Source organism: Oxyura jamaicensis, chromosome 1 (assembly GCF_011077185.1).
Source record: "Oxyura jamaicensis isolate SHBP4307 breed ruddy duck chromosome 1, BPBGC_Ojam_1.0, whole genome shotgun sequence".
Lineage (NCBI taxonomy): Eukaryota > Metazoa > Chordata > Aves > Anseriformes > Anatidae > Oxyura > Oxyura jamaicensis.
The window spans coordinates 141130157-141156055 of record NC_048893.1 but is presented as its reverse complement, the minus strand read 5'-3'; the positions used below and the strand labels follow the sequence as shown (position 1 = coordinate 141156055).

The window sequence follows — 25899 nt, the reverse complement described above, 5'->3', positions numbered from 1 at the left end:
CAGCACTAACGGGTTGTGATAAACAGCCTTTGCCCCACGTGTACTATATATAGGAAAGAGACATTTTGGACTACGTACTCTTCTGGCTCCTACTTCCCACGTACAAGGCAGAGAAGGTCTGCTGGATGCGGTACAGGCTATTTGCAACAGAATGATGTCCCAAGGGACCGAATAGTTAGATACTGTGCGTGTGGAGCTCCTGCCAGAGCCTGCCGGCCTGGTTAAAACACCACAGCCCTCCGTTCCTTCAGTGGGAGTGCTACTACACACCCTCCTTCACTCTGTACAGCGACCAATCATTTTAAAACAACTTTCACACAAGGGTGTCTTACCTTGGAGGCCTTTCTACTTCGGTCATACTTGGTAAAAGGTGGATAACAAACGGGGTGGGAGGGCGTTTGGAAGCAGTGGCTGTTGCACGGGGCATAACCACGTGCATCTCCCTGTGCAGGGAGCCTGAGCAGTAGCTGAAGGTGCTGAAAGCCATGGTGTAAGACACGAAAGCGTGTTTTCTGTGCTAGATGATGATGTAATGGGGTTCACAACCCTCCCCCCTCATCTGCTGGAAGAAAAATCTGTCAAGGCTGAACTGCGACGAATTCCCTCGACTCTGCAAATTCTTGACTGAAAATGGCAGCATTCAGCCTCGCACTCGTGGTGTGACTGACTCTCCCCCAACTAAAGGAACCATCTGCAGCCTTCTTCGGAGAGCCACAGACGTTAAAATATGATTGGGTACATGGCCGAGGTCAGGGGCTGATGTCTGTCGACAGACTTGCCAATGGCTGCAGTCAAGGAGTTCACTGAACTTTCTGGCTATCAAATGAGAAAATGTTATTTGTTCAACTCCCTGCATTTGATTTCTGGCCCGGTGCTGTCGAGTCAGGCAGTGAAACAGCTCCCACGAGCACGCGGGAAGCTGGACTCGCGCTCTGCTGTCTGTCCAAGCCCGTTCTGCTGCGGGCGTCACCGCTAGATGAGAGGTGTGCCACTGCCCCAGCGCCAGGGAGCTCGGAGCCGATCCCCAAGGATGCTTGGGCACATGTGTCACGTTGCTGCCGCGAAGGACGATGATTGCCGGCATTAGTCATTTTTATGACATCCATATGCAAATGCTGGTTATGTTAGTGTGCTGCAACTGGAAGGAATTTGGGAAACCACTGCTCTAGGCCACGTTGTTCGAGTTCTGAGAGGGCAAAATTAATGGGCTAACAAAAAGTCTGCACAGTCGGAAGTCCCTCTGAAAGGGCAGAACACTGTAGCCCCCCACGCCCCCAACATTACTCAAGTCCAAACATTTTCCTAACCCATTGCTTCCTGAAAATGGACTTCCCCGGGCTGCACCTACATTCTTTAGGCAGGGAGACAAGTTGTCCCGAGGGAACTCAGTTTTTGCAGACTGCGACCACACTATGTGATGAAGTCACACAGACACATTTGTTAATAATACTTATTATATTTGCCATTAAAAGCTGAAGAATTGCCACTACAGATCACAGCTCCATTGTGAGAAATATCACATAAACACAGAGCAGAAAGACAGCTCTTGGCCCAAAGAAAGCACAAATAAAGATGAAGACAATATATAGACGAAGTATACAAAGAAACAGTCTTATCAGCAAGAGGGACAAAACACTTTGCACTTCAGATATCTTCTGTAGGCATCACAGCCAAGAACAATTTCAGAGAGGGCTCTGGAGGACCTATGCAGATGCAGCTGTCCAGATGTTTTTGAAGCATTCTCCACAACAGTGAAGAACAGAGCACTATAGAAGTAAATGAAAATTTGGAAAAAAAAAAAATGACGAAGGGATTGGCTGATAAAGTCACTGGCTGATAAAGGGCAGGAGTAGATCTTCCAATAGTAAATAAAAAGCAATAGGTAGTGAGAAAAATGAATAATCAAAGGTTTGTAAGTATGAGCAAGTTGTATGTACTCAACAGGAAAGCAAAGGCCATGAGAGGGAAAGAACTGGCAGCAGATGAGCACTTTCATGAGGTCACGAACGAGGCAGGTCTGCATTTGTTATGGATGCAGAAAGGATGTAGCCATAATCGGGATACAAGATGATCAGAGTTTGATCTTTGTGAATGCTCAGCAGTCAGGTTGTCCCATGACTATGCAGCACTGCCAGATGAATGGATGAATGGAGCCAGGTGTGAGGATGTGATTCCCATGGGCAATGTGTTTATTATTTGCCATGAAAGCACATTGATCCCTCTTTAACCAAGGACCAAACAGGAAAAGTAACGTGTTTAACTCTGACAGTGTACTGCATTGAAACCTCAGGTGTGTGTTGAGAGAAAGTTGCTCAATGCAAAAGCAGACAGACATGTCCTTTGCTATGGACTTAAACTCAGCTCTCAGGAGCACTCTTGTGACACCAGAGACCCTCATATGCCAAAATCTAGAGGTAGTGCTTGAAGCAGAGCATGGCCCCAGGCAGCTGCTGAAAAGAAGCCACCCAGCCTCCATGGGGCAGAGAAGCCCAGTGTGAGCTCCCAGACCATGTCACGGCTCAGGGAACTGCTTTACTTTCCTCACCAACATCAAAGCAGGCAGGGCTCAAACCAGGAGTGCTCTCCTTGTTACAGCAGGGTTGCTTTCTTCTCAAGAAACAGTAAAACAAAGCAGAGTTGCCTCTTCCCTCAGTGCCCTCCCCTGAGAAGCTGGGCAAGGGAGTACGTCCAGCATGAGTCCACCCCTGCCTGAATGCTCTGGTGCCTCTCCTGCTTTGTCCCAGGGTTTCCAGAAAAATTCTGTTATAGAAAAATTCTATTATGGAAACCTCTCTCATGAAATTTCCTGTCAATTTGATTTAATTGTGTCTAACCAGATCGGAAGACTTCAAAGTCAGATTTAGAGCAGGACACTCCCTCCAGCCTTACTTAAACCAAGGGTAATATTATTAGTGTTGTTTACGGAGTATCCAGTGCTCCTTTGTCATAAAATTACAACTTAATAAAATAATTGGATAAATTGAGGGATGACCAAGAGGAAGAGGAGCTTGCTTGCACAAAGACCCATGTTCCTCACCTCACCATTTTGATTTGATGGGTTAGAGCACAATTCAACAGCAGCATTGCCTGCAAAATATCTGTGGGTGAGGGCTGGTGCCCTGGATTTCCTGAGGTGACTGTGAGATGCCATGTGCCTTCCTTTCCCGTCTTCACACTTTCTGCCCTGTATCCACGTGGATGCTCCTGTGGCTACACAGTAAAAGGGACAAGGGAACAGATATGATTGGAAACTAAAGAAGTAATGACAGCTTAAATGAGTAGCTTTCCCTGATCCATCTCAGTCTGTTAATCCTGGAGCAAGGGAAGTGACATGAAAGTGTTGCCATGGCTGAGGCAAAAGCAGGACAATCCCTCTGGCAGCAGCACTTGCTTTCGTCAGATTGAAATAATGACAGGATCATCCAACCCCAAAATGGTGCAGCAGAACATAAAATAAACAATGGCAGATCTATTTTGTAAAGGAAAGAAATAACCAAGATGAAGGACTTGTGCGCAAATTCTTCTACAGTATATGCTAAATACCAAGGGATGAGCCCTCGAGAATCCTGTGATCTAGAGAAAATGTTGAAAAGGTGGAGATCCCCAAACTAATTCCAACTCTCTTCCTCTGATTCTGATTTTTTGGTATTAATTTGCCTGTACTGATTCCTCCTCTAGTCTCGTGAGCTTGGAATTCTCACTATTCAGCACTAACACCTAACAAAATGTTAGGGGATTTAAGACTTAACATCTGGTTTTGGTATAGCTAATGACATCTTTTTTAGACTAAAAATCAACTTCACATGGTATTTTTGTTGTTTGAAGTAAGCATTCAGCACACATATGCACTCCCATGTCTCTTTTGTGTGTAGTATGAAAGGAGTTTGACCATTGCCACAATAAGAAACAAGGAAAGAGGTAAAACCACTTCACAGCTTTGTCATATCATATGTTCTTGAAATGACTCCTCTTTGAAAGCTTAGAGGGTCAAGCTTAACCAAATTTAGTGACTCTTGAGCATGGAAGAACATTATTTATATAAGATGCTATCTTGTGGAAGTAGGGATGAGGGGGCTCTAGCAGGTACCTCCCAGCATATCATTCATGGTGCCACCAGCACCAGCTGTCCATCCTGTCCTTCTGATGGAGGTCACCACACCCATCACAGGCATAGGGATAACGTGTGCCTCCAGCTCCTCCAGGCCATTTCACAGGCTGGTGTCTTGATACTGGACCCACTTCCCTTTGACCAGTGCCACATTTGGCACGCGGACACGTCTTGCCCTCTGCTCATCATGTTGCTGCCACCAGCAAAGGGGCAGAGGAGACAGCCAGTTGGCCATGGTTGTCCTCAAGGCCTCCGTGGCTACATCTGGATTGCTGATCTCCACTGGAAGAGCTTTGCAGCACCAGGAAAGCTCCCGAGGAAGGAAGCTAATTAAGACGTGCAACACACAGTAATAGCAACAGTAGGAAATGAAGTGAAGAATGTGTGAGACATAATGAAGTCCTTGAGGATTTTATTTTTCATTAACTGCTAGACAAATCGTGTATCTGTTGACATATAGCTTCTTAATATACATTCATGCATTAGCTCTAGGTAAGCGAGGCTGAAAGACATTTTCTTTTTCAAAAGGAAAAAGATGCCAAGAATTCAGCACCGCTGAAGCGATCTTTAGAAGCTGTCAGAGGTGATCAATGGCTGGAAAAGACAAAAGCCCCTTCCCATGCCTCCCCTAGAGAGAGTGGGTTGCTGATGTGCTCTAGAGCCACCTCAGTGCCTGGGACAGCGGGTATGCTCCATGGGGGATGGCACAGAGGCCCATGGAAAACTGTGTCATTGCTAAAACGTTTCACTCCAATGGCTGGGTGCTATGAGGAGGCTGAGCATCGCGAGGAAGTTCAGAGTGGTTAATGGCAAATGCACAGGCAAAAGCCAATCCTAATGTGCTACCCACTTAACTGGTCCTTCTGAGCAGGGACGGGGCCAAAGGGATGGATGGGTCCTTTGCCTGAGGTATTTTTCCACTAGAAACATCTACTTCCAAGTGAACTTCTACTTCTGCTTTTTATTTAATTATTTAATTACTATTCTGTGTGTGTGTGGAAGAGCCTCAGCTACCCCAGGAGCAGAATAAGGAAGCTGTGGGTAGTAAAGGGTACGCCTGGGCTTCCCCAAGGTTTGCTGTATGTATGTCTAAGCATTGTCAGAAGCTCATTCATTCACTTGTCAGAGATAGTTAACAAGCAAGCAACCAACAATAACAGCAACAAAAAACCTGTAAGAGATGTGAAAGGACATTTTGTTTCATTCTGAAAGATACGGCAGCTTTAATGTTTCTTAACAATATCAGAACAAACATCAATAGCTATTTGACAGATAGGTACTTTGGGAAATTGATAAATACTGTCTGTAACACAAAAGAACTGACCTCAACGTAGATACTCTTTGCTGATGAAATGTTCAGGCTGTATGTGCAACACCTGTGGTGGGCCTTTCCTTTGCACAGCAGGCAGAGCACAGACTCTCAGCCTGAGACATCGCAGAGTGGGGTCCAGGAATGTCCCCCCACCATTGCCTTAGGCCAGAGCTGTCACCCTTGCCTTCCCCTCCTAGTCAATGCAGAGAAACAGGCTCTTCTACAAGGAAGCTGACATATTTCAGATGTCTCCACTAAGTGGCAATATCTGTTTCTTCGACTATGAGAACCTGCTTGTCTCACTCAGTGGTAAGGGGCAATCTGGACAATTAGCTCACCTGTAGAGGACTATCTATCTGCCTTGGACAGATGAACTGTACCTAGAGACCTACAAGGTCTCCCACATGATCTGGAGCAGTATTTCCCAGTCCACAAGTGGTACTGGAGGCAGAACTGCTGTCCCGTTCCTGAATCTGCTGTGTGGTACGACTGGGCTTCAGCAGATGTCTCTTCACTTATAACGTAACTGAAAATTTAGAAGTTTAAAACAGGGAGGAAAAAGGGACAAAAGGGCTGTAAGAGAAAGGAAACACTAAAATGGATGAAAATATCAGGAAGACAAAACCGTTTGTGATATCGTTCTCTGTCCAGGGAATATGGGGATCCATCTACAGTGCTGTTTTTGTAACACAAGCAACTCTGGCAGCATAGTAACATCAACTTTGAGGCAGAAACCAAAGCTCAGCATAGAAATAGCAGAAACAAAACAGAACAGCATCCAGGACTGGAAAACACATATTCAAGCACTAGTACAGTTCAGGAGAGTTAGAGGTAAAGGGAAGGGCAAGTGAGTAGGTCTGCATGCTGAAAGCATGTGTAAAACACAGCAAGCAAGTCCCCAGTCTTTTCACACTGGGGAAGGATGACAAACAGGGTTTTGTAGGGGAAATTCTGGAAGTTAGAAATGAGGAGCCATTTCTTCTCAGAAAGAGCAGTCAGGCATTGGGACGGGTTGCCAAGGGAGGTGGTGGAGTCACCGTCCCTGGGGGTGTTCAAGGAAAGGTTGGACGTGGTGCTTGGGGACATGGTTTAGTGGGTGACATTGGTGGTGGGGAGACAATTGGACAAGATGATCTTGAAGTTTTTTTCCAACCTTAATGATTCTATGATCCATGAACGGATGATGGCTAGAAGTCTTGCTATCAGATCATGAGCAAAAGCCAGTCCATCTTACTTAGGTACATAATTAGCACTTCAATTTTCAGTTCCTAGTAGGCAGCACTTAAAACATGCCCCATGCAGGTATCAAAATGACATATATGCTTTTAAAAAGAGTCAGGAAATGATCTTATTTGCCAAGGTTGTGTGTTTACATTGGCTGGACTGGAAGCTGCCTATAAATAACCCTGGAGAGTTATTTTTGCAAAATAAAATTTAGGAAATTCAGATGTTACTAATAATGGGGGGTGGGAGGGGAAGATATTCCTGAATGTGACAGCTGGTCAGTTTCTGATTCAACAGCCCCTGAAACAGTATGAGTTGACAGTAGTTTAGATACGGTTTAGATTAATAGAAAGATTGGTTGTAGCATGTTAATCTGAATAATTATGAGTTCATTTGTGTGAAAGTAGGCAGGAGGAGAAGCAACAGAAGACCCGTAACTAAAGCTGTCACTTTCCAAATGGCATTTTTTCATAACCTACAGCTATGTCTAAATTTAGGTGCCGTCTCTTCCCACAGCTCCCCGCAGGTCTCGTGACTGTCTGGGCTGGAGGATGACTCAAAGGTGACAGCGCTCCCACCCACCTCTGTACGCAGGCTTCCTCTTTGTGGCACCTACTCAAGATGAACTGTTGATGTAGGAGGAACGTGTTCCCCGATGTGAAACCAGAAAGCAATCCTGCATCGACTTGTCCAGACATAGCCTAAGGGGAATGAGTGATTAAAACAAGTCTATGGAGCTGAGAAGCTCAGCTCCATAGTGTAGGGGAAACCGGGCATTTAAGTCCAAAGGTGATAACACTAGCTCAATTTTGTATCCTGAAGACAAAGGAAAATCTTATAGAATATGCATGAATAATCACCTCATGAAGGATGCTAGAAACTAACGGAGAACTTCAGAGAAATGACTTGAAGGTTAAGAAAAATGGGAAAAAACATGCCCAGAGTCATGCTAATTTACATTACATTAAAACAAAGAGCAAAAGGTTCTTCATTTATATAAACAAAAGGGAAAATAAGACATTGTTATGCAGAAAAGGGTGGGACAGTGATTAAAAATAATACGTATATGACTCCCAAACTAGTGATATTCATGGTCCAGGAGAAAGTTTCAAGTAGATGCAAATACACTGGCTATTGTGACGAGAATTCTTGTCTGGTTTCTGAAAGGGATGGTATATTACCTAGTTGTTCACAATAGCTGGAACCCGATTAAGAAGAATGACTGTCCTATGTCCTCACCAGCAGAGAGAAGTACATGTTTAAGAGCAACAACCTGCACTGAGAACTGATTACAGAGAAACCCCAGACCTGTCACTGTAGCTTTCATTTGGGCTATACCAGTCTCGTCTGGAAAGCATAAAAGTCTCTTGTCAGCAACACTTCCAGGACAGAATGGGAAGGATGGTACGTGTTCTATATATTTATATAAGCTGGAGACATTACAAGTGGCAAAAGCAGTGAAAAGAGAGCACTGAGAAGATGGATGTGTTCCAGAAATGTGCAACAGACACTTACCCAAAGCTTCCCCTAATGAACAGCAGCACATCTGAATGTTTAATCTTATTCTCCCTTCTGACTGCTAATACTCTTAGCTTTGCTGACTGGCATCATAGTTATTTGAAGTTATTTAAATTATTTCACTTTGTATGTATGCGACAACACTTTAAATCAATAAGTTTTATCCACGGATTGATGTGAAAGTAGTAGTAAGTGTACAGGATCTTACTGAGGTCCCTCTTGCAGCCTACAACACAACTTCTGCATGTTTGAGTTTGAATATGAAACAGGGGAACTGTGTTTTATACTCCATCCACGCAGAAATCTGATACGAGAAAGTATCCTAGAACATTCTACCATCTTCTATGCAAGAGGAAATCAGGTTGCACCAACTTTTTAGAAACTATGAAGATGCAGGAATGAGAGTCTTACAACAATGTAATTACAAATTTTGAAAATGCATATCAATAAAGCTTTTCAACAGAAATTAGCTGAACACCTATTACAGCTTACATCATTGCCAGATTTACAAGGTTCTTATTCCATTTTTATCTGACACACAAAAGGAAAGAGAACAGAAAAAATCAATTGTGATGTTAATGGGTATAATTCGCTACTCATTAGTGTTACACCTACTTACTACAGGGACAAATTTGTTCCTCTGAGATTTATTAAGTCAGCTTTTCTAAAATCATCTACAGTTTCATTCTATCCTCCTCTCAAAATCCTCCATTTTTATTAGCATTAAATGATATTAGCAAGGCTAAAATGAACCATTTTGGAACCATTTTGAAGGTCCCTAAAAACAGAGATCATTCAAGGTGTTTTTTTTGTTGTTGTTGTTGTTGTTGTTGTTGTTTTTGTTTTTTCATAGGGCACCAAACAAACCTTACTATGTAATGACTGTCTAATGCTCCCTTCTTGAAAAGGAGGTTATAAGTGAGCCTCTGAAAGGTGTGGAGTATGCTTCCACAGAGGCCACACATCGCTAAGTGATGGGTCAGGCTTCGAGGCTGAATTCATTATGGGAGTCCCATACGGATCCATCTGCCCTGCAGCTGCAGGGAGGAACCAAAAAAGGTTGAGAACAAAGAAAATGTAGACATGAAGTACGCAGTTTTCACGAATATAATTATACTTGGATATTTGGAACTAAGCTGTGAATCTGCAGGCAGACAAAAAAAAATCCCAAATGCCATCGAGACTGAATGTCAGACTGGGCCACGGCACCAGGAAAAGGCTGAACACTTCAAAGTGAAGCAGGGCTGTAGGCTGGGCTGTGGGAAAGGCTTCACTGCCTTCAGACTGGCTCTCAGCATCTTCTCCTGGAACACTTGGTCTTCAGATGAACTTGACACATACACACTAAACTCTTAACTGTTTGCACTGATCTGGTGGCTGACTATAGGTTACCCTCAGCAAAAGATATAGTTACACAATTAAGGACAGATTCTGCTGGGAAGATGGGTTTCTGTGACACTATGCAATGACCTAGGATCCTGGCAAATGTGCTTGGGTACCCTTGTATGGAGTGAGCTGTCCTTACTGATCGGTAGAACCAGTGGTACAGTACAAAGCTGTTAAGAGTGGTGCTCTGCACTTGCAAAGCTAATTTTGGAATGAAAAATCATTGTTTTCTTTAAGAAATGCATTTGGTTTTGGATTACTTTTTTCCTTTTGGCAGCACTCCTTCTAAGCACTGACTGACAACATTTTTTTTCCCCTGGGTCTCACGGGACTCTTCTGTATCCATGCTGCAGGGCACTGAGACCATTGGGTTTGTCTGTTCTCCTCCCTCTTTCTCCTGGACCTCCTTTCCACCTTTTCCTCATTCTGACTGAAGAACAGGAGAAGATCGCCACTACGCTGCTTCACTGCTCTGTAAAAAGCCTTTAAAAACTCCTAATATTGCTTAATCACAGCTTTCAGTGCCCCTGCTGTCATAAAACATTATAACAATGGGCTGGCACTTCATCAATTGTAATGTGCTGATATTACAGTCACAGCCGTGCTCCACGTAATTGCCTAGCTCTACCATGGACTCCTAAGGTTTCTCGATCTCGAGCAGTGCCTCTCTGCACTGGGGGCTGCAGGCAGAGTTTCGGGTCTAACAGCTCTGCTTTCTGAAGTTACGGTTACTGACCATCCATCCGAGCAGGATTTGGCCTTTCAAATACTAGGCATGCCTTCAAATTTCATTCCCACACACTTAAATCTATTAGGACACCCTGTATTCTTCATTATTCCCAATTTCAGACATAAGAGCACTACACTTAAAACTTCCAAACAGAGATAATAGCAGTTATTAAGAATGAAGGAGCTAGCTTGAAGGCAGCACAATAAAAGAAATCTTGTTAGACCTTGAACTCTTTACAGGTCCTACACACTTCCCGGCAAGAATATGACTTCAGACAATGGAAATTATTAATAAGATGCTTATTTCCAGGCAGAAGGCACCTTGAGAATCATTTTGATTATGTCTTTTTTTTTTTCTGTAGAAAAATTAAAACTTAAATTATAAGCCCAAATGATTTCTACTGGAGATGAAGAATGGCAACAAAATAAGAAAAAAAGACGGTGTAAAGTCTCCCTGACCACATCTTGTGTGTGACTCACTCTGTAAAAGTCGCCATAGTGAGCTGCAACTATTTATTGCTCACGCTATTGTAGCTTCTCAGACTGTGGGACAGAGATGACACTGCAGAGACAGGAAAAAGCCTCTCTGCAGGGAGCTCTCAGTCACAGCAGGCATGCAAGCAACCTTGCTGGACACTTCTGAGGAGCAAAGCATAAAGAATATCCCATGTTACACTGTACGTTACCTGGCTGCTTGGACAACCACACATAATGCTGAGATACGGATTTTCTAAAACACTGCCGGGAGCAGATATATTCTGGTATCCAGTGTTCTGTGACACTGTTTTGTGACACCACAGTCTTTCTCTGGAAATTGTCCTCCTGGGCACAGAAATTCAGCATCCATGAGCAACCAGACTGGTTTTTGGCGCTCTGGTTGCTGTGGCAAGGGCAAGTGCTCTTGTTTGGGCTCCCTCCGGAGTGCACGGCTTTGGATGCCAGGCAAAATCCCACACGCTTTGGCTGATAAACTTGCACAAGTAAAAGGCTACTGTGCGAGTTAAGCTTTGCTTATTCTGCACATTTTGCCAAGATTTTGAAAACCACTTAATGGCCTTGGACAGACTCGGGGAGTGTTTTTAGATGGATTTATTTCATAAACATCGGCATTGAGATTTTCAAAACTTCTTTGGGATTTGGCCTGCTGATTCCCCTTAATTTTTAATGTAAAGTAACATCTGAACCTGGCAACAGTGAAATAACTGTAAAACTCCAATAGCTGCACAAGCCCACTTCATACTAAGAACAAGGCCTCCATCCAACAGGATATGGATGAAATAGGGGGCTGATGGTTATGTCTGGAGGATCATTTCCCTTTGGCTTTACAAATCACGGCACAAGTATTATGTCTATATCATCCAAGTGTCTCATTTGAAAACTTTAATATTACCAATTCCAAATTTATGCAGGTGAAATATATGTGTGCATATTATGCAAATATATGCATAAAGGTACATAGTTGTACTTATTTTATATACATGTGTGTCTGTATATGAATGTATTTGCACACACACATTCCTAAGTGCATTCTTCTCCTGTGGTGCTGGGTGCCTTGCTGTTGGTATTTCTTTAGAAACTTCCAGTATTGATCTTCTGACTCTATACAGCCTTTCCTCTTATTCCTTTGTGGCTGCCTGGGACAAGCTAGTGCACTGAGAACTTCAGTGAGACAACACTGCACTTGTTCCCAGTGGGCTGCTCCTCTGAGGCTCCCAGACCTTCATCCTACAGGAGCAGTAATTAAAGAGAACAGATACCTAAGGGTGGGAGAGGGATCAGAATGCTGTATGGTGTGCAGGCAGTACAAGCACCTGCATGTGAGACTAGAGCTGGGGAAAGGTGGTGCTGTGCAACAGTGGCTGGCTGGCAGAGGTCCCCTATTCTCTCTTTCTGTAGCAAAGTTCTGGACAGTCACCTTGTACCCCCAGGAACTTGAAAGAAAAGGGAAAAAGGATGGAATCTGGGAGAAATCCTGGTTCTCTGATTTAATCACAACAAACTGAAAAGGTCTTTACATGCTCAGAATAGAAGAAAACTAGTCATTAACTTATGGGCGGCAGCTGGTTTCCCAATAACAGCTCCTACACATTCTGGTTTTCATATCATTGTTCTTGTCAACTGTGGGAATGCGATGTGTATTAATGATGGTTTATTCCAAATTGGTCATTGTCAGAGTTAATAATTAGGTAGTCAGGCACTAATTATCTCTGTTTTGTCTCAAGTCATTAACTAAGAAATCTGGAGAAGAGATTTTGAAGGCAGGCATCAGATCTGCTTGTAGTAGGGCTGAGGTGGGCTCTGCTGTGCCCACACAGGAGATGCTTCACTCTGGAGAGCAGCACCAGCCTATGCTGATGCTGCTGGGTGGCTCTGGGATTGCTGAGCCTCCAGTGCAGAGTGGCAGCACCTCAATAAAACTGGAACGCATGTGGTGCCCATCAGCTCTTTGCACACCCGGTTCATCTGTGAAGGAGGAAAGTTCTCTGAAAGTGCTCAGAGAGCAGAGCAGCTCCAACAGGCCCACCATGATGCCAGCCTGAGCTCTTCCCCTGACCCTCTGGCTGGAGGGGAACTATCAGGAGGACATGTAGCAGTGGGAAGAAGTAGCAGGACAGGTCTGCTCAGAGGACACGAGGTCCAAGTGTTTACTCTGCAAGAAGTCTCACATGGAAATGATTTCTGGAAAGTGCTCAGGACAAAGAATTCTCTCTCTCAGAGACTTAAAACACAACTGAACTGTGAAAGATAGGCTGGTGACCAGTTCCTAGTGGGGTCCCGCTGGATTCCATGTTAGGGCCAGTTCTCTTCAATGTTTTCATAAATGATCTGGACACAGGACTTGAATGCATCCTAAGTAAGTTTGCAGATGATACTAAATTAGTTGATATTGATAATTAGATGATACTATATTGATAATTAGATGATACTAAATACCCACTCCCTCGTGGGTAGAGAAGCTTTACAGAGAGATCTTGACAAATTAGGGGGCTGGACAATCACCAACCACATGAAATGTAAAAAGAGCAAGTGCCAGATTCTGCACCTGGGATGGAGCAACCCTGAATATACTTATAGACTGTGGGACAAGAGGCTGGAGAGCAGCCTCTTGTCTGTTCTGGTTGACAGCAAGTTGAACGTGAGCCAGCAGTGTGCCCTGGTAGCCAAAAGGGCCAGCTGTACCCTGGGGTGCATCAGGCACGGCAATGCTAACTGGTCAAGGGAAAGGATTGTCCTGCTCTGCTCTGTGCTGGTGTGGCCTCACCTCTAGTACTGGGTGCAGTACTGGGTGCCACAATGTAAGGACATAAAACTATTAAAGAGTGTCCAAAGGAGGGCTATGAAGATAGTGAAGGATCTGGTGTGGGAGATGAATGAGGAGTGGCTGAGGTCCCTTTGTCCAGCCCAGAGCAGAGCAGGCTGAGGGGAGGCCTCATGGCGGCCTGCAGCTCCCTCACGAGGGGAGCGGAGGGGCAGGCGCTGAGCTCTGCTCTCTGGGGACAGCGACAGGACCCGAGGGAACAGCATGGAGCTGGGACAGGGGAGGGTCAGGCTGGGGGTTAGGGAAAGATTCTGCACCCAGAGGGTGGTCGGGCACTGGGACAGGCTCCCCAGGGCAGTGGTCATAGCATCGAGCCTGACGGAGTTCAAGACTTTGGACAGTGCTCTCAGATGCAAGGTCTGATTTTTGGGTGGCCCTTGTGTGGAGCTAGGAGTTAGACTCAGTGGTCCTTGGGGATCCTTTTCAAATCAGGATATTCAATGATTCTAAGACATCCCACAAAAATAACCCTACAAAACAAACAAAATAAAACCACTCATGTGACACTCCCTGGCTCTCCAAAGGGCACAGCTGAGCTCATGGAGGTGCTTCTGACCCACTGGCAGCCCCTGCCTCTCTTTGGGTGTGTGCAAGATGCCTGGCTGTGGTCATCCTATCCCATTTTCCATACACATTGAGATTACACCAGAAATGCTGGGTGGAAGGCCTTCAGCGGTTCCTGGTGTACATTTTTCTGGCTGCTTCAAACTGAATTGACTGAAGCAAACGTATTCTCAGTGTCTTAGGGCAGAGCGCCAAAAAATACATCTTCAGTTATTCTGGTGTATTTTGTCCTTCTCATTCAAGGATTTCCAAGGTTATCCTTCCCTTGTGGGTGCAAATATAAATGGAGGATGTTCACAGGAGCCCACTCCTCCACCTGTCTTGAGCTTACCTCAACATAGAGGATAGGGAAAATGCCAATCTTGTCGCCCAGCATTCCTTCTGCCCAGTTGTCATCTACCCTCCTGATGACCGTCAAGATTTCATCCTAAAATCAAAAATATACAAAATACATCAATAGATTTTTTCCACTGGATAAATGCCAGTTTTTATAGTTACCTACATGACAATCTAGGGAAAGACCATATAAAAAAAGGCCTTAAGCCATGCAGGAATGTTCCCTGAGTCCTGGACCCAGCGTCCTACCCCATGCATCCCCATCACAGAGCACTGAAGTGCCCTGCAGCTCATGCCAGCTGCCAACAGCTCCAAGTGCATATGCACAGCAGTGGGAACAGGTAACTCCTGTCTTCACTGCAGGGACTGGGAGAATATTTGATTCATGAAGTTGTTTCTAAACCAAAGGAGAAAACACTCCAGCATAAAGCTGTGCATCCCAGTGCCTACCATGACACTTGGCTGCTGCAGAAGGAAATTCAGTGGGGAATTCCAGCAGAGCACAGGTAGACCTGAAAACCTTTTCAGCAAGAAACACGTGCTATAGCACAAGCAACTACCCTTCACTGCTGGAGCATTTTTCATTAAAAAAATAAAAATCAGAAGGTGAATATGCAGAGCGGGTAAAAAGGCAAGTGTAACAGTATAAAAAATGAGTCGCATTCAACTGTTGGATCAGCTTCAGTTTAGATCCCAGTTAGTTTTGTGAAGCCAATGGCATTATAATACTATAGTTAATTCAAGATATATTGCAAAAAATCATAGCAGAAGATAAACTTTGATTATAAAGTAGATTAAGAAAAGCGTTGGTAAAGAAGACTCATACTGTGCAAAGTTTCTTTTGATAGACTAAAACCCAAAACATACCAGTCATTACAAAAGCCCACATGACTAGAAACAAACCCTGAGTGTTTCCAGTTTGGCTGGTTTAACTCATCGATAGACCTGTGTTGTCACATCTGCATGCTCAGTTAGCCACACCAAGCAAGGCCTTGACCTAGCACCGCTTTTTACAGCTGCTGCTGAAGGCAACCCTCTATATGGGGCATCACCTGCATGCCCAGGTCCCACTGAGACTCTCCTGTAACTGCAGGAAAGGAGTGGGCTGAGAGAAGCTGTGAAGTCAAGTTTGCTGATATGCCACTCATCCTCTCATGGCATCCAAGCCTCCTCTGTTTCTGTGCAGAAATTTGTAAGATAGAAAAAATCATTTTCCTCCAGAAAGGTGAGACAGAGTTCCCCCGCCTTTCTCGCTTTATTTTCACCACTCAATGTAGGAAAATAAAAACACACATATACATGTGGTATACAGCCCTCCACGTAACAAGTTATTCATGTTAACTGCTCAGGTGAGGGGAGATTTATTTTTTTGCAGATAACTTAGCAGGAAAAAATATATATAAAAAAATCTGATCCAAGCTGTTCAGCCCATGGATTTAAACTGATAGAAAATGGTCAGAACAGTGAGGTGATGTAATTTGCTGTTTTGAGAATGTGTGCATCTTGAACATGTATGCTTTCAAATAGTTTAAATGTTTCCTTTGAATTATTCATCTGAATGATCCATTTGGGGAAAGCTAAGAGAAACAGCCACAGACTGAACCTTCAGCTATTTATTACAGCTGGAAGGATGCAAAAAGAATTTGTGCATTTAATTTCCTGAAGAAAAGAATAGCATTCCTTTCCAAAGCTGTGTCTGCACGGACCATTTTTGATCTGTGTAAAAAACTGACAGTTATATGTCTCTGCAAAGTTTCCACATGCTCTTACAAAAGACCGATTATCATAAATTTAGAATCTAGGTAAAGAGGGTAAATAAAGAAAATAAAAGACTTCACTGCTTCAAGAACCTGCTACGAGAGTTCCTACTTCCTATATTTGTTCAGCTATTTTCTTAAAATACTTTTTATAAAACCGAAAGCGTGATGAGCCTACGCTTTCACTATATGTGTATCTATACATACATATATCTTATGTGTGCCTGTGTCTGGGTGTATACACGCATATATGCACACGCACGTGTAAGATAAAAAATTGAGAAAAAACTTTTTAACTGTAAAAACCCTGAAGCCCTCAACTAGCCCTCATGTTAAAGGACCTGTGTAATCTTTGTCCATGGGGCCCGCTGGACAGGCACATGGCAGAAGAGGTGGATCCTGCTGGTCCTGCACAAGGATGGGGCAGGGAAGAGGTGACCTTTGAAGGTCCCTTCCAGCTTTACTTTATACAGACTTATAAAATCTGGAAGCATTTGCATACACTGATTTTAGGTTGGCTCTGCCAAGTCTGGCTGTTGAATGTGGCCATATATGAGAAAATCAGATCGTCGCACATAATGAGATATACTGACATTCAAAATGTGCATCTTTGTGGGAGAGCAAAGTGCAAATCCTTGAGAATGCTTTCCATTACAGAATTCATTTTCAGAAGGGTGTTGAAAATCTGTGAGAATTACAGCAAAGCCTGAAACATCTCTTGACATTCTTTATTAATAGAAAGTTTCTTTGAATTCACAGCCCACGACATCATTCTACACACTGGGCTGGCAAAAGCTCCAGCATGAACTGTTTTAATGCCTTAAATTAGTTGGATAGCTGTGCTACCTATAAATTCCTAGAAAGGTTCCCTAAAGGATCATGAATAGTAAAGAGCCACAGATCTCTTGGCATACCACTTAAACTTTCTGAACTTCACTATTTCACATATACTAAATTGATTCCCAGGCAGCATAAGTGAATCCAAGCCTAAAATCTCATTTCAAAAGCCAATGGTATCCACTGTAGGTTGACAAAGATAGCTCGTGCTCTTTTTATGCCTGTTCCTAAAGTCTCTCGTTATTTGCTCCCTTTTACCTGCTGAAGTCTCTCCCTACTCACCAGCGTGGGGCAGCCCTGCTCCAGGCGCGTAGGACCTGTGCTTCCAGTTTATAACATTATCCGAAAGGGAGGCAAGGACAAATCACTCAGAAAGCAATCTGACTGACAGCGAGATGAACATTTTGCTGAGAAGACGGCACAAAACTGTGTCCAACAACAGCCATGACTCACAGCCTGATTTTTACTCTCGTCATTAACAGCCATGAACGAAGCGATGCCAAGCTGCTGCTCTGCACGAGGACAACCCCATCTCGAGCAGCAGGGAGATCCTGGTGCTGGCAGGGTGGCGCCGTGCAGTGATCTGTGTTCCTGCCAACCACAACTGCCAGCTGGCGTGAGCATCCCCATTGCCACCTACCAGCACGACAGTCCCTCTGAAAAGCAAAGGCTGCTGGCGCTGCGTGCCTAGGGGCTGGGACGCTGCTCTGCAGCCAGGCACCAGTAAGGGATTTGATAGCTGCAAAACCACCACGGCACTTGTTAACCAGCGCTGTGGGCTGGGAGCAAAAATGACGGGAAGTGAAGGAAATGGCTGATGGATTAGAAACGCGATGAGCAACAAGGCATGGGAAACAGTTTGTGCTACCTTGATAGGTTTGAAACTCATCTGCCACTGGGACTCAGTCTCCAAAGTGCCACCTGAACTCCTCTACAGGAATGTGGTCCAACACCAAAATAAAACTAGGCTGAACATGGATTCCCTCTAAGGCTGGAGTAACTGCATAGATAGCAATGGGATTACTCCAGATTTGCATTGCTGTAGCTGAAATCCTTTTTGTACCAGAAATCCCAGCCCAAGGAAGCATGGGTCATTTTTTAAAACAGAGGCAGCAGGAGCCCAGATTCATACAGCAGTATTACCTAAGGAGACATTAGAAAACTGTGTTCAATGAGCATATCCCAAAGGTGTGCAGAGATGCCCCGTGGTGATAGCAAACATGCTAGTGAGAATCAGGAGCTGCCAGACTTAAACAGACCGGGGCTGGAGGCAGTCATTACAGAGAGCAACATAACTGCTCAGTGCTTGGTTTGGCTGATCCTTGCTAATCGCTGAGGAAAAACACATTAAGCTACAGATCCAGGGTGTTTCATTTTCTTGTAGACACTGAAGAGGAGGAAACAGAGGCAGGAGCCTCTGCCTTCACCTACGGCTAATATGGGAAAGGGAAATAAGGGAGCAGTCCACATGGTATAAGAAAACTGCAAGTTTGAGTTTTGTTTGTTGCCCTAGATGCTCAGGGTGCAGGTTGCTCTTTCCCTCCCATTTTTAAACCTACAACCACACATACAAAAGTTTTGTCATTGATTTATCTTTGGCCTTTCCTCTGTAGAGTGCTCTGCCTACAGGAGACGAGAATGGGTAAATGGTAGAGGCCCTCTGCAGAGGATCAGTGTGCAGCAGATTTCATTTCCTTGCAGTCCACCTCTGGGACAACACGACATCTAAATATTGAAAAAAAGTACTAGGAGGAAAACCCAGATATCCTTCCTTTGTTTTCTTTTACTGCACTGACAGATATTCTGTCTGCACAGTAACAAGGAGGATGAGAAAAAGCAAAGTCTAGCAAACAACTGTGAAAAAAACATAATGATACAGAAGATGCCTATATTTGATTTCTCTTGTAGTTTCTCTTCAGAATAAAATTATTCTTTATTGTATGTTTATATGTAAAATCCGATTTCTCCTTTATTGTATGTTTATATATGAAATCCAGCTATAAATGTCTGGCAGCAGTAAATGAGTTTTGGGACACAAATAGTTCATGCTAGTTTATGTGAATGGTGTCCTGATGCAACTTCTCCTACCTGAGGAAAGAGAAAATAGGGTAAATGAAATTGAGATTGGGTCCAGCGTCTTCAGACGCAAACGGAGACATTCAAATGACTATTACTCTGAGCGACACATCGCATCTCCCGCACGGCAGTGCTCGTGACTCTGCAGAGGAACTGACTGCATCAGCAGATGATCTGAAATCTGGGCTAAACAGGAACCTTCACCAGCACAGGTGACAGCTAAAATTAGCATTGAGCAAACCAATGAAAACATGACAGTAAAGTCCTGAGATGAAAAATAGATTATTCACTGTCAGAGAGAACAATAGGCAAGACATAAAAACAGTTACAAGGTGACAGTGCACGTAGTGGAAGGAAGAAAGCAGCAGCAGAACTGAAACCAACCCCCCTTGGGGAAAACACAGACACCAGGGATAAAAGGACGCAGAGAATAACAAGAGGGGCGAAAAAAAGGAAAATTGAGGGTTGGAGACTAAAGCTACGCAGAAGAAAGAAACACTGCCTACAGGAATGATGTTGGACAGCCACGAAAATGAGAACTATAAGGCAGTTACTGCAAAGGGGGGATACTTATATATGGCATCAAATATACCACATACCAAAGTGGCTAAGAAAGGACCCGCTCGAACAAAAGAGACTGCAACTCTCTGCCATCCCAACTGAGTTGCTTGGATCAAGAAAGAGATGAATACCTCGGGCAGACAAGGAAGAGTGCTTCTCAGATAAACTACCTCTGTACCTCTGGCAAGGGAAACCACACGCCAGCAAAAATGCTTACTAGTAGTATCTCAGAGGTAACTCCTGGCTTTCTGTTAGTGCAGAGCTACTGCTTCCCACAAAGCAGCCCATTTTCTCAGAGTTCCGCAGCTGAAATGAGTCTGGGTAGTGGCAGGGTCTGCAGTGTTTACAGGCAAACACTTTGCTCGCTATAGAGCAAAAGTGCTTACAAATCTTCCGTTAAATAAATATGAGAAAGTGTACATTCTAGGAAATTGCATTCTGCTGAGAAATGTTGCACGAGTGAAAAAGATGTTCCATTTGGTGAGAAAATTATATGCTGCAAATAATTCATTCAGCTATAATAAGTAGCCTCAAAAGAGGAGGTCAGTAAAACCCTGGTGAAGGATATTTTTATCATCTATTTCATATTCATTTCCAGCATAACTGTTATTACTTTATGTGATATTATAACAACCGCAGACAGCTGAAATAAAACAGAAAATGACAATAAGCAGGTCCTCCATGGCATTCAGTGCCATAAATTAACATTAGGGGATATGCTTTATTTTACTATGGGTTTTTTGGTATCCATAAAGCCCCTCTAGAGTCATCACAAAATGCTAGGGAGGGGAGGGGGAGGCAGGAAGGGAGGTAGGGGAGAAAGGGGAAACATGACATTTTAAATCCAGAGGAAATGACAATATCTCAGTTTTCCCTCATTCCAAATGGAATTTATTAAACATTTCAGCTTTTTAAAAAACAAAGACTATTTCTTGAATGTCTGCTTTTTAATATGTTTGTGTTCTTGAAATAGGAAATGCTGTGATATATGATGATAGTGCATTTCAATTGCTAATTGGTATCCGGTATGATGCAACGTGCATTTTGAAGCTGAATGCCATTCTAAAACAAAACACTGAAGCATCTGATTCAATAAGGAACACTAAAGGACACATTTCCATTTGATTTTTTTTTTCTGCAATTGGGTAGTTCCTGCAAAACACTTTAATGCAGGTGAAATATATGCCTTTTAGACAGAAAAATGTTCTCAGAAAGTGGGTATTATGTTCTACCTGTTGTGTTTTGTGTTAATTGTGTGGTACCTGGCACAAGTATCTCAGTGGCTCGTCCTTCAGACAAAACAGGAGCAACTTTCAAAGGGTGCTACCACAGGGCTTGCCAGGGGCACTGCAGGGGCCAGTGAGTGGGTTCTGCCCTGATGGGGAGGAGGATTTGCAAGTAGAGAGATGTCAATGTCCTTCAGCACATGGCATGAGCGGGCATCCCTCTTGGCAAAGGAAATCCACCCCCGCCAGCTCCCTGCATCACCTTGCTCCGGGCACAGCTACTAGCACCACATGTCCTCCGTCAGTCCCTGCAGTAACAGACTTTGTTAAATATAACCCCATTCCCCTACCTTGGTGAAGGTCAGGCAATCCTTGTCTTGGTCTTTATCCTTTATTTCAAAGTCGTAAAGTGCTTTGCCCTGAGGTGGAGCTTGCGGGAGGGGCTTGATGCACTGGATGTAGCTGGCGGGGAAGAAGCCGTGGTTGCCATTGAGCTCCCCGTGGTACCAGTTCTCATCCACCTTCCGCCGCAGGATGATGATGTCCCCTTTGTTAAACTTGAGGTCGCCGGGCTCTTTTCCCTCGTACGTATAGAGAGCTTTGCCGTAGGGAAGCTGAGAAGCACTCTGGAAAAACAAAATACACAACAGCATTAAGAAAACTCCAGCCAGAGACGGTTTCCTATCAAAAGTCACTTGGAGCCGGACACAACCCGATTGTGACCAAACAACCCTGATGGCTGCAGCTGACTGCTACACAGCACCAAACCCCAGATCCTACAGAAAAATTAGGATGCGTGCGGGAGCAGGATGGAGAAGGTGAGACACCAGAGCTGGCAGCGCGGTGGCAGAGAGGCTCGGCAGTCCTCCTAGAGCTCAGCTCAAACCCACAGCACCTCGCACACGATCGAGCACCTCCTGTCCATTTGCACAGCATGCTCTGGCAGCGGGATTTTGTGATTAAACAAGCAGAACTTGGCACGCCTAGAGGCAACGTATCAGACGTTTCGACCTTCAGGGTTGCTTTGGTTTCTGCAGCACAGCAAGACAAACTAAACCAAACCAGCTCGAAGACTCGCATGGTTTTGAAAGTTGGCAAGTTGAAAATTGTTCCCGGTGTTTGAGCGATTCCAAACACTTTGGAGTTTGAAGCTTTTAGTTTAGCTTCTGATTCTGAAACCAAATACCCTCACTTCTTGCAAAATCCCCAAGTCTCCTGCTGTTCATTGAGGGCTACTGTAAACAGTTATAATAGTCATTGTTGCTTATGAATTAATGTCCCCAGGGAGAAGTGGGATAGACAGAATGCATCAAATCTTTCTTTTAGAGCTAAAAACAGCTCTGAGGCTTTCGCTCTCATTAAAAGAAATAAAGAAACTTTTAAAAAAAATGACAGCACAAGCCTAAAAATTAAACACTTTGGTGCGAGAGAAAACGGAAACCTATTCTGATGGAAACTACCCCATGGTGAAGAGTTTGTGCCAGGGTTCGCTTTGGTCTGGTGCAAGATTGTCTCACCCTGGCTTCGACCGCAGGGACGCTGTTTTGGGGGGACTGCCAGCTTACACAGCCCTTGCCTTGCCCTCCCTGGGGACTCGCTGCCCTTCCCACTGAAGGGCACGGAGCAGGGAGGAGCGGTGGGGACAGGTAGCTCTGCAACTGGCAGAGTGACCCACGCTGGCAGGGGAAAAGTGCATGGCTGCATTACCCTGTGACATCTCTTATTTTATTTAGCTTGATCTGAGAGTCAGCTTGCCAGACTCAGCACAAATGTGTAGCAGCATGTACGGCAGGGAACATCAAAGGGGTTTTGTAAAGTCAGCCTTTCCCAAGTGTCTTTCATTCTGAGATGTGATTCCAAAAATGACATGCTTTTCTGCTCTAGCGTAGTCTCTTCCCTGCTCTGGTCACCAGCTGTGAATAGGGTGTCCTACAGGGACAACGAAAAACTAAAAGTTATGTTCAATAAAATGCACTGGTATTTCCCAGGGTGTTTCTTATACCTGTACTTCTGGGTGATGCTCATATGCATAGGAAGAGCGATCTGATGCTTTCATGACGGAGAAGGTGCAATGGCCTGGAAGACACACTCCATTTCTCCACCCCAACCAGAAAATGCAGTACTAGGAATTCTTTAGAGCTTTATTAGAGCAGCAAGCAGAGGGATTATTGGGCCCCGGTGGGAGAATTAAAGAGATCTGGGGCAGTTTTTGTGCTCTACATCCTCACCCTCCCGCTAGAGGAGCAGAAGCAGCAGCGCACCGTTCGCAGTGCCAGGTGCAGGGTAGGCACCACACTGATCAAAAAGGAAGTTTTTGGTCTTCATCCATGGGCATTAAATTACTCTTTTTATTAGGAAGGGTTGAAATAGTTGTACAGGTTTTGGAACGGGTGTGCAACAGGTCTTCTTGCCTGCGTCAGCCGTGTAGCGACCGAGCCCGTCAAGCAGGCACAGCCATAGGGAGCACTACCTGTGCTGCCTGCATGAGGATTTCATTTCATTCAGACGTGTCCCCAGCTGTCTCTGGTTTATTGTTCCTCTTGTTTCCCCCTGTATTCTTTTTGCTTTTGCTGTGTATGAATGAAGGTACCCACTTAAAGACCAATATTTTGGAAGCACCTTCAAACACAACAAAAAGCAAAGAAAAAAAAAATCAACAGCCAGCTAACAAAACATGCATCAAACAGTCTCTGCCAAATCAGTGGCAGCATCCTACTGATATTTTTTCTCTCCGCCAGGATGGTTATTTCCCTTGACACCAAAGCTTTGCTTCTCTTCCCAGCATTTTAAAATTACGCACATGATCCACCAAGCTGCTTAAGCCAAGGCATGGACTGCATTACCTATTTGAAACTAGAAAAAAAATATTAACCTGAAAGAAAGACTATGGAGCTTTGTAGTAATTTAGAAATAAAAGATTAATTACCTTAACTCATGCTGGGACAAGACAATTTATCAAGCACGGAGCAAGACTTCTGCCAGGTGTGCACTGAACCACTGCTGATCCAGGCGCGAGCCTGGCAAGCACGCTCTGGATCACCTGCCCCAGACGGGGCCTTCCTATATGGAGATCTCTGTAGCAAGCCAAGGTCAAATCATTTTCTTTACTTTTTAACCCCTTTCTCTTCCCAAGACTCATATCTGCTGTGTTAAAAATGCCCAGCCCCCAGAGGCACACGAAACCAGATTTTATTTGGCCTTGCATGTCATCAATGAAATCCTCACACAACACGTGAGTCTGGCATTTTTTAATTTTTTTTTTAGAAACCCTAATGGGGCATCCCAGGGAATGTGCAGTTAAGGTGCTCGTGTTCCTGTTTTTTTTTTTTCTATGGCCTTAGTTATGGACCACATCATCTGGCTGGGGACTGTCTTGCACAGACAAGGTCTGCACATAAGGTACTGAAACTACAACTACCAGTGAGAAGGTACTTGCGACATGAAACGTTTCCATTATCAGCTCCCGCTTTTCCAATTCTGAGCCTTGGTTTTTAAAAAATAATAAAATAATAATCCGTAAAGTCTTTTTTTTTTTTTTAATCAAAATGTTGGTTAGTGCAAAAGACACCCTCCCATTGAAAAATAGCTATAATTGAGACCTTTCCCAGTCTTTCTGCAAGGCCAGAAGTACTCATTTTGATTTACACACCCTGGGTAAAGTTTGTGTTTACCTCTGCCCAGGCAGAGGTGAAAATAACAGTCCTTTAAATGTTTTCAAATAAAGCTGCTTTTCCCTTTCTAAAGCTCTAAGTGCATGCACCAATCAATCTCGGAGAGGAATTCAACATCGCAATTACTGAAGAAAAACAAAATAAACCCTTGAAGCTTTCTCAGTGATATTTTTCTGGCCAAAAGGTCCAGATTTCAGTGGGCTTTCAGTCAATGAATATTTTCTTTTGTTTCAATGAATTCTGATTCCTTAGCAGCAATTTTGGGGTGTTTCGCTATTATCATTCCTGTTTCTGGTTAATCCATATGTGCCTGGCAGACTGGATTCAGAAAGTGCCTCTTCACCTGAAAGGAGGGATCATTAAGCATATTTCAGAAACAGAAAAAAATGACTGCTGCTGCTCTTCAGTAGTTGTAACATCACTCCCTGTCAAGTGCTGGGTCATTCCTAGAAATCTCTGCATGATCCTGTGATTGTTTGGAAGCCGGTGGCTCCCAAATTAAATGGCCTTCATCTCTGACCGCATGCTAAGAAATCGATTTGCCCCCTTGGTTTATGGTTAGGTTAACTGGAATTCAGCAAGGATGCCTATTAAATTTCAATACTCCATGTGGGTGTGTATAGAAATGAAGAACGCAAGAAAGAAAGGAAGGAAGGAAGGAAGGGATGAAGTCACAGTCAATGGCAAGGGCCAGTTTCTATTTCGCTGCCAGAAAATGCTCGTTGGCACAGTGCTGAATTCTGCCGAAGGTTTCTTTTCTCTTTCAGCAATCAATACTGACGTAAAAGCCTGAAGCGTTAATATGCTGAAACCCCCCCTCGTAGAAGACTTAATGATATGTTGGCAACTCAATCATTCTGCATTTGTGTTTCAGCAATGTCAAATGGCAGCAGTTAAGCAGAAACCTGCTGGCAAATTGACAAACAACAGCCATGAAGCAATTAAGTGGCAATGCTGGAGAATTTTTCATTACATATCCTGAAGAACAAAAGGAAGGGAGAAAAAAACCCACAAACACGCTTGTTTTCAATAAATTGTAGAAAGCTTTGTAGAGTGTGAGCTGCACAGGTAGAGAAGGTCTTGAGTTTTCAAAAGTTACAGAAAAGAGAGGTTTCCTCAACATGCTTGAAAGCAACGTGAGCTCCAAGCCTCAATTAGGCAGGGCGTATGCCAAAGACAGCATCAAGAACCCACGTGCAAAATCATCAGAGAGGCTGGGCAGATTTGCTTGCTCACAAACACACAAGAGGGAAGTTCAAGACCAACCCTCAGCAC

At 44.0% G+C, this 25899-nt stretch overlaps 1 protein-coding gene across 1 annotated transcript in view; it reads right to left on the bottom strand.

Moving 5' to 3' along the window:
- SH3RF3 (SH3 domain containing ring finger 3) overlaps positions 1-25899 on the bottom strand; it is a 238048-nt gene that overhangs the window by 64611 nt on the left and 147538 nt on the right. Inside the window, exons 3-4 of the mRNA XM_035335431.1 lie at positions 21304-21579; positions 14492-14587 (exon numbers count right to left, since the gene is read on the bottom strand). Of these exons, the coding sequence (XP_035191322.1) occupies positions 14492-14587; positions 21304-21579 (372 nt within the window). The remainder of the gene's footprint in view (positions 1-14491; positions 14588-21303; positions 21580-25899) is intronic.